At 33.1% G+C, this 9,671-nt stretch overlaps 1 protein-coding gene across 3 annotated transcripts in view; it reads left to right on the top strand.

Annotated features, from left to right (window-relative positions):
* Positions 1–9,671, top strand: part of pot1 (protection of telomeres 1 homolog) — a 45,408-nt gene that overhangs the window by 5,673 nt on the left and 30,064 nt on the right. For 2 of the 3 annotated variants that reach the window (XM_016448444.1, XM_016448442.1), the window contains exons 2-4: positions 4,166–4,302; positions 5,890–5,968; positions 6,385–6,482. In XM_016448444.1, coding sequence (XP_016303930.1) covers positions 4,183–4,302; positions 5,890–5,968; positions 6,385–6,482 — 297 coding nt within the window. In that variant the 5' untranslated portion in view covers positions 4,166–4,182. Of the gene's footprint in view, positions 1–575; positions 649–4,165; positions 4,303–5,889; positions 5,969–6,384; positions 6,483–9,671 lie in introns of all 3 variants that reach the window. The other variant, XM_016448443.1, reaches the window with a different exon arrangement.

Here is a 9,671-nt window from a genome sequence, read left to right as displayed (position 1 = left end):
GGCGCGGGCACAAACTCCTTTGCCCTGCATTATAATTCCTTCAGAAGATGCAATCTAGCTGTTGTCCAGCAAGCATATTCAGATTATTCAGGATGCAACTGGTTGTGTGTTACTGTGATGTATGTGGTATAAAATGGTGTATTTATTTTTGAATCCTAGAGTGAGTGTTTCAAGGTCCTGATTTTGGAAAAGGGAGGAAAAAAAACGTGATGTCTGGGCTAATTAATTCTTGTTTGGAGTTGAGAAATCCCTTCAGGAATTAATTAGACACACCATGTATTGATTTTTCTTTCTTTTCCTGAATTCTGTGCTTTTAACAGTAAAGCCTAATTCACTTTGTGCAGGCTTAGTTCCTTTCCGTTCCACTTCGGAGGTTTCAATTTCCTTTTTAGAGTGCCTGGGAGAAATGCGTAGGAATATTCATAAGCGTTAACAACATCACTATGGTTCATCCTGATGCCCTGTGTAATGATATCTTCTGTATGTCGTCTGGGGGCGAATAGCGCAACTATATCCAAATGTGAAAGAAATATATCCGCAGTGCCAAGACGTCTAAATAAGTTTTTTTTTTTCAGTGACAGTTTGAAAGTTGGAATGCGAAAATCAGTTCAGTCACTGATTGTCACTCTTCTTTAATTCTGAATGAAGGTGAGGAGATACATGACAGTGTTAATTTCAACTCTTTTAAACAACTCTAAGATTCATTCAGTGTGCTTTCAGTGAAGTGTAAATTGCTTGGTTTATCGGCTTTTCGTTGCGATGAGAGGTTGGGTCAGAGGTGGACTTTCCATTCACCCGTGGTTTTCATTTTGAGTGTATTTAAAAAATGCTCTTCAAGGTCAGTGAAGATGGAGACACTCTTACCCATAAGCCCACTCAGTTTAGCACACTCGCCCAGGGGCCTCAGACTCAAATTACCTGGAGGCCACTAGTCAGGTGGTATTCTCAACAGATTCATCCAAAGCGAGTCCAGAATTACTGTGTTTTGCCAGGAGTGTTGAGGCTTAGCCGACAGTTTTGAAGTCCATTGGTTCCACTTCCAGCTTGCTCTGCTGCTCTTTATATCCTGTTTAGAGGAGCAAATATTTGTTCTGACGTTTTCAGTGTGATTTGCATTGTGAAATCAGAAAATGGATCACCGTTCAATATGTTCTGATTGTTTTGATTGATTCATAATTACCAAAAATGGCATAATTGGAAATGCACTTGTGAAAAGGAAGTGCACTTAATTGTACTGAGTGTACACTTGCAGTGGACTTCAAATGTTAAAAGCATCTTAAAAATCCCAATTTGTAGATCATATAATATTAATGAAAACAAGGCCACTTATGTGTGCTTAGAGTAAGTACACTTTAAAAGTATCTTAAAAAGTGGGCTTTGTAATGTCAAAATAAAAGTTGTACTTCAAAGCGATTTTAAATCGCTGTTTTAATAATATTTTGTAATGCTTTAAAGAAGTACACTTATTTTGATGTGTTTACTAACGTATTAAAGCACATTATGTACTTGATTATAATTTTAACCTTTAATATGTTATTCAGTATTACATTGTTAATATATTTTAAATGTGCTAAATTGCAACTTCATCATAACAAATATATTTAAATGCATGACATTCATTTTTCGATAGAAATTACATTGAATTATATTTTAGTTTACCATGAATGCTTGATTACATTCGTCAGTATACTTCAAACACATTTCAATATGTATTTGAATTTACTATTTCCTACGTATGTTGGTCACAAACACTATAAATTGCAGATAACATGCAAAATAACAGAAGTATATTTTAATAAAATTGAGTATAATGTTACGTAAGAACAAGCTATTACATTAAGTATGTTATTTTAAAGTATATTATTTCTTTAAATGGGTACTCTTTTCAAAATTGTGTGCTAAAGTGTTCTACTTTTCTTCAAAAGGAAATGTGCATATATTATTGATCCAGGAAAAAATATCATTTCACTCAAGCTAACACAAGCAAACTTTAAAGGTAATAGCAAGCTAACTTTGAAAGCATAAGATCTCACCCACACTGCAAATCACTCTCCAAAGCCACGGCTCCTCCAAAACACATGAACGCACACAGGCAGACCAGAGGCTAACCAGCTACATATGATGATAATTTTTAGGGATGCACCAAATGTTCGGCAACTGAATAAGCGAAAAGACTGAATAATATGTACTGAACAATGACGTGACGCGATCAAATAGAGGCCCGCACTAATGCAGTAAACATGTCAGCAGTGTGAAAGCATTTAAATCTGTCCGAGAAAGATGCAAAATCATTATAAGCACCGACAGCGAGAGACTGTTTAGTGCTGCATCGCATGTCTTCGATGAGAAGAGGAAGGGTGGCTGTTGCTGGTTATTGTATGATGATTGAAATTGCGAAATGGCCTTAAAGGGGTCATAGGATGCTACATGCACTTTTACAAGTTGTTTGAACTGAAATGTGTGTTGGCAGTGTGTGTACACAACCACCCTATAATGATAAAAATCCACCCGGTGTTTTTTTTTTAATCTCGTTAAATGTTTTCCCCTTGCTCAAATCGAGCCGATCTCAGATGCTTTTAACCAAACTATGTTACAGACTTTTCATTAAGACCCTAAAGAATCATATCAACTTGTGGAAAATGGGAATCATATGACCCCTTTAAACAATTAACAGCAGAAAGTTATGTTTTCTAACACATGCACAGCTAGGTTCAAAGTCCAAAGCGTGAGGAAAATCAGAGCTGAAACAGTGTTACTTGTCAGTTTTTAAAGGCGTGTGACAATGCGATACGTGCGACAAACATCTTCCCAAATTCGTAACGAGAATCATTTATATCTGCTGTCAGCTGCACTGAGGTCTTCCTGCGGGTTTCTGCCAAAATAAAAGCTGAGAAAAAGCAAGAACTCCGTCAACATTCATAAATGTTAGTATTGTAATTTTACTGTTGTTCTATAAAATCAAATAAAAAAAAAGTAAGACCGTAATAATGATGATAATAATTACAACAGCTATATTAATACATTTATTATAACATTCACATATAGTGTTCAAATTGGGATCTGTAATATATTATAATGTTTTAAAAGAATTCTCTTCTGGTCAGCAAGGCTGCATTTATTTGTACAGTAAAAAATACATGCCTGACAAAATTCTGAATAATTTGTAATATATAATTATTCACGGTATTTAGAAGTGCCCATGATAACAATATCGTGCATGTTCATTACCGTGATATATCGCATGACCGAATACCGGCACAAGTCTAGATGGTATAATGTCTGCTAGAATGTTAAAAAATTTTCAGTGTTAAGTAAATATTTTTTAAATTGTTGTTTTGTAATTGATTTTTTTCTTTGAAAAGCAAGACAAAACAGTAAAAAGCACATTTTGGTTATTTAATTTATGCAATTAGCAAAACACATGGGGGAAAAAATGTGAAAAAACGTGTTCGGTAATCGGCCTTCGGCCCAGTGTTTCATTTTCTTCGGCCAAGATTTTTAATTTCGGTGCATCCCAAATAATCTTATCTTAAGAGGAAAAATTTCCTGAACCAAAAATGCTTTTTTACACCTATTGTCATGTTTTATGATTCGATTCATCAGAGATTAAAGTGATGTGCATCCAGCAGATGTTGTTTACGAGAGGTCGAGACTCTATAGTGCTCAAGGGCTGCAAAGGCCAGAAGATCTATAAAAGATCAAGACCCTCGATGGAGCATCTCTCCCAGATGTTCAGCTCCATTGAATGAAACTCCACTTCATCAGGATGGGCTGTTGTACACGTTCATATTTCAATGGAGCCACTTGAGTTGAGATGTTTTTCATTTCAGGTTTGCTTCCATTGATTGAAGGCGAGCTACACCGGTAGACTTTTCAGAATTAATTAGTGTAATTTGTGATCCCCACCATTTTCTCAAGATGAGTTTTGGTACATGTTTATCATGGGCGCACGCATGTACATGCAATTTTTCATTCTCAATTAGTCAACCATATGAAGCGTCTATTTTTGTGGCTTGGTGCCATATAGGCTTAATTGTTTCTGAGATGTTGACTGTGGTACCGTATGTTGCTTTATTCTTGCTATCAATGCATCTAAGTTGTTATGACACATTTTTTCTTTTGCTTGGCAACATATACGCATCAATTTTTGTTCTTACTGTTACAGGCTATAATCAAAAGGACATGCCTGTACAAAAAGTCAATGATTCATCTGACCTAGATGCCAAGGTCCCTTCTCATCTCCAGCGCACATCTATAACAAGCCTCACAATGACCTCTGAACCCTCACACAGATGTGTCAAGGTTTGAAGCCACTCTTTACTGGTTTCTGCTCCAACAAATGCATGCTTGCATAACTTCCTCTGAATTTTATACTCCGAATTGCAATAAAACTTTTAGTATTACTTATTTCATGCTCCTACTGTTTTCTTTAAAAAAATTACATACTTTTCTTTAAAGCAAGACAACATTTCTACTTTAATTGTTTGTTTAAAACTTTTAATGTTGCTTCATGCCTGATGACAATGGTTTATTATTATATGCAGTTATATAACTTCTTTTTTGAATGATTCTTTAACACAATCTTGACTAAATGACCATTATATTTAAACTATAAAAACATGATTATTATAATTTTTGTTTATTATTAATCTAGTCAAAAATCAAGGATTATTATTATTATATTTTTGAAACTTCTTCTTCTTAATAATAATAATAATAATAATAATAATAATAGATGCCTAGCTGTTTCGTCATGAGATCTGGTGGTCAGTATTTATGGTCACGGATTTATTTGACATAATATTAAATTTAAAATTAATATAGACAGATATTACAATTTATTATTATTATTATTAAAATGTAAAACATTCTTCTTCTTCTTGATTATGATTATTATTAATAAATAATAGTGCTGTCAAACGATTAATCGCGATTAATCGCATCCAAAATAAGTTTTTGTTTACATAATATATGTGTGTGTACTGTGTATATTTATTATGTATATATAAATACACACACATACAGTATATATTTTGAAAAGATTTACATGTGTATATTTATATAATTTATATTATATATAAATATATTTAATATACAAATATAACAAAATTTTCTGAAATATATACATGCATGTGTATTTATATATCCAAAATAAATATACACAGTACACACACATATATTATGTAAACAAAAACTTTTATTTTGAATGCGATTAATCACTTGACAGCACTAATAAATAATAACAAGTGCCAAGATTTGAATGGTCACAGATTTATTAGACATATATTACATGTAAAGTTAATATAGACAGATATTTTATTATTATTATATTTGTAAATATATTAATAATACTAACAGTTTGCCGAGTTATATTGAGAATTAAATGGTCATATATAATTATATATAAAAATCTAGTAATACATTTTTAATTGGTTTGGACACTGTCTAATTGTTAAGCTGCACATATCTCATATGTTAATTTTAAAAAGTTAAATAATTTTCAAAAAAATAAACATCATTATTGGGTGAAATTCCTTAGAGACCCACCAACTGGTGCCATAAAACTGACAGCTGTTAATCAGTAAAAAATATGGTTAAACCAATTATTGGACTGCCTGTAGTTATCGTCTGATATTGATTATCTGCCATCATTTACATGTGGAACTGCATCTGCATTAACTACAAGTACATCATACTTTTGACAAAGCTTATCAAGCCTCACAGATCTTTCATTTATATGTAACAGCTTAAATTTTAGGACATTAAATCAATTTACAAATTTAGAATTTTCTTAAGCTTATACTGTATGCTGAGGAAGTGGCTTAATACATTGTAACTATAGCTATTCAGTTCTTTAAAGTGCTTATATGAGTTCTTTGCCCTCAATAGGCTAGAGTGGTTCACATAGGTCCTGTGATATCCTGCGCACAGAAAGATGGCATCGAAATGCTTAGAGCAGAGATCAAAGGTGAGTTTCCCCATTTGAATTTAAATTCAAAGACAGAGATCATGAACGAACCTGCGACGTATCAAGCTGATCTGTTTTGTCAGCAGTGACACTCAATCTGTCTGGCATTCACACCTCGCATTCCTGTTTAAAGCAGCTCTGCCGCTTCAGGTTTGAAAAGATTTGTATAGAAAAATCTGCCATCCAGACTGCATAGATTTTCCCCATTAAAATGTTAACTAGTATACTGCCGCATCTAGAGAAAAGAGGCGCAATATGGGGCCAATTTGATTGCCTAAAGAGGCTTGTTCAAAGCATGCTTCAGACTCGCTCGTGTCTGTGATTTTTAGCTCTCAGCCCTGCAGATTTTGAGTCTTGAAATAAAAGCTGTAGCCAGTCTCACTCTGTCCTTGCTGTTTTCTTTCTCTCTTTCTCAGAGGAGGACCCCCTTCAGAGAACTGCTGAACATACATCAATCAATGTCATTTTCTTTGGCACGTTGGCCAAGGACTTCTCCCAGTCTGCCAGACAAGGGGTAAAATATTCATTTGAGTATTGGTGAAATATATGTAAGGGCTGGGGAGAAGTAAGTGCTGTCAGTTAATGCTGTACATAATAATGGACTACATTATCATTTTTGCTGAACTTCTAATCAAACATGATTCGTACATGTTTAATACAGGTTGAGTTTGGGGCAGGAGACACACATGGCCCTCTCTTTGGGTTAAAAATTTTCCGTAACTTAACTTCACGCTGGTGAGTACAGCACATCTCTGTTTTTGAGAAATTTAGTTTAATTATTGTCCCTTTATTTATTTTTGTTAAAAATTGTAACTCTTGACCGTTTTTTTTTTTTTTTTTTTTTTGCATCATTTTGACCAAACGATCATTATAGCTAAAAGTTGTATTGCAAGAAACATAAGGCATTCAAAGTTTAAAAAAAATAATGAGGCATGTTGCCATGCTGTTTTTCATAAAATTGCTATTTAAATGCACCAGAATAACTGTTTATATACAGTAAATGTCGGTATTTATCTACAAATAAAACATTTTAATGCAGTACATGCCAAATGCCAAAAACAAAGACTCCGAAAATATTTATAGACAGTAATATATACAGAAAATAAGAGTTTTGATTCTGCGCTTTCTCTGTCCTAATGTTTAATGATGCTTAGTATTCAAATAAAAATGCATTTAAATCATTATGATTAGTAAAATCATCATGAATATATAAAAATGTTTAATTCAAGTTTCTGAATAAGTTTTTTTTATAATAATGTCTCCATATGCTATTTTCACAAAATTGTCATTTATATGCGCCAGTGTAATGATGATGTCTTGTATTCAGTATTTATCTATGAATATTTTGACTAAAACATTTTAATATATGACCAATGCAACAGAAAGACTCTTACGTGAAAAACAGTGAATAAGAGTTTTGATTCGTTGATATTATAAAACCTTCGTCCTATAATTCTCTTGAGACAAAGATCACTAAATCTAGTGCTCAATATCCAAATAAAAAGTGCATTAAATCATTGTGATAAGCAAAATCGCCATGAATATATAAAATAATTTAAAGCAAAATGCAGTCAGTTTTAAGTAACAAGTCGTGTTTCCATGCAGTTTTTCACTAAAATTGTTACTTATATGCACTAAAATAACTACTTCTATATTAATGTCAGTACTTATTTATAAAAAATCATTTTTTAAATAAAAAATGCTTTAATGTGCTATTAAAACATCTCTGTCCTAATGCTCTCAAGGATAAAATATCGCTAAATTAATCTGATGCTTAAGAGCCAAATGAAAAGTACAAAATCATCATGAATATACATCTGTGTTTTTTTTTGTTTTTTTAGGCATTTGCGACTAGTTTTTTCTCTCTCTTTCCTAATCAGCAAAATCCTACAATAATCGATTATAGAAATAATCAACAATGAATTTGATTATCGATTAATAATCCTGTGTGACAGTGTTCCTGTGGCTCAGTGGTAGAGCGTTGCATTAGCAGCGCAAAAAGGTCATGGGTTCAATTCCCAGGGAACACACATACTGGTAAAAAATGTATGCCGGAATGCACTGTAAGTCGCTTTGGATAAAAGCGTCTGCTAAATGCATAAATTATTAATCACTTCTGGATACTATACACTAACATTTGTCAGTCACTTAACGGAGCACAAGTGCACAAGTAAAATTACTATAGAAAACATAAGAAAACATTTTGTTTAAATAAAAAAATTTAAAAAATCAAGAAAATGTAAATTCTTTTGTTTATCCCATTGATTGGTAAATCAATTAAATAATCAAAAGATAAATCTGTATCAAAATAATTCATAGTTGCCCCACTTTTGGTTAAAATTCAAGTCTTTTTCAAGCATGATGTGGCAAGCAGTGGCGGCTCCAGGATTTTTTTGTTGGGGGTGCTAAGGAGGGGGGCTTAACAGTTCAGAGGAGGTGCTAAAAAAGTAATTAAATTGAGTGAAAGTAATGAATGCCTATAAGCTTCAGCTATCTAAACAGCATGCAAATTCAGCCACCTTGTGTTTTATACAGCCACTTTTTTATATACAGCAGCTTCGAAAAATACATTTTACTTTTTTTTTCTGTGGAATTAAACTTCTCATATGCCACTGTTATTGGTAATATAACTTCGAATGCCAACTGCCAAATATGACACTTACAAATTAATACAATTTATGAACGCACATATAAAAGAGAGAAAGTAGGGATTTTTTTATTTTTTCATTGTTTTATTTTATTTTTATTTATTTTTTACACATCTATTTAGTCATTTTTTCTGACCATCAAGTGTCAGTCACTCTCAATGCCAACTGGCAGGAAAACATGGTCAATTCTAACCATTTTTTACAATAGATAAAGTGCCAACAATTCATACAACTATTTCCACATAGTGGCATAGCGGATGGGCACGCGCTGCGGGTGGGGCCCCGCAATAACCTCCCCGTGCTGAGTTGCATCGTATCATGTGTCGACGATAGCCAGAGATAATTGTCAAAAGCATGAAAAATTGGTGATATTAAGAGGATTTAGCATTTCCAATTAATGTAGGCCTGTTACATTCTTCTTATTATTAGGCCTATTATTATTATTAGGTTACTTTTATTATTAAATTATCTATTATTATTAAATTACATGAAATTATTGCCCCTCATGATGCGCTGTGAGGATAAAGTTTAGGCTATTAGCTTACTACTCATTGAAAATGTTTTTTAAAAGTGTTTTTTTTTTTTAAACAGGTCTATTAATTTATACAATGAATTATAGGCCTATAATTAATTATTAAAGGGGTCATATGATGTTGCTAAAAAGAACATTATTTTGTGTATTTGGTGTAATGCCGCCTTTCTGAAACGCGTCGATTTTTACAAAGCTCATCGGTCTGAAATGCGAGGTGTACGCTGATTGGCCAGCTATCCAGTATGTTGTGATTGGCTGAATACCTTAAGCGTGTGACGGAAATGTTACGCCCTTTACCATACTGTGATAGAGCGACGAGACAAAAACATTAAAAAACCCATTATAAACGAGGCATTTGTTGCATCCAGTGGGGACATAATTACTGATTATAATGACTTATACTGTCTTTTTATGCGTTGCGTTACATTGCGCCACGTAAACATAAAACCATGTCTGCATTTGTGATCGGAGAAATGACAAACAACAAGCGCTACTCTACACTGCTCAAAACTCACGTTTGAAT

Source organism: Sinocyclocheilus anshuiensis, unplaced genomic scaffold (assembly GCF_001515605.1).
Source record: "Sinocyclocheilus anshuiensis isolate Anshui unplaced genomic scaffold, SAMN03320099.WGS_v1.1 scaffold387, whole genome shotgun sequence".
Taxonomy (NCBI): Eukaryota; Metazoa; Chordata; class Actinopteri; order Cypriniformes; family Cyprinidae; genus Sinocyclocheilus; species Sinocyclocheilus anshuiensis.
The sequence above is the reverse complement of the archived record's forward strand: the minus strand, read 5'-3'. Positions and strand labels throughout refer to the sequence as shown.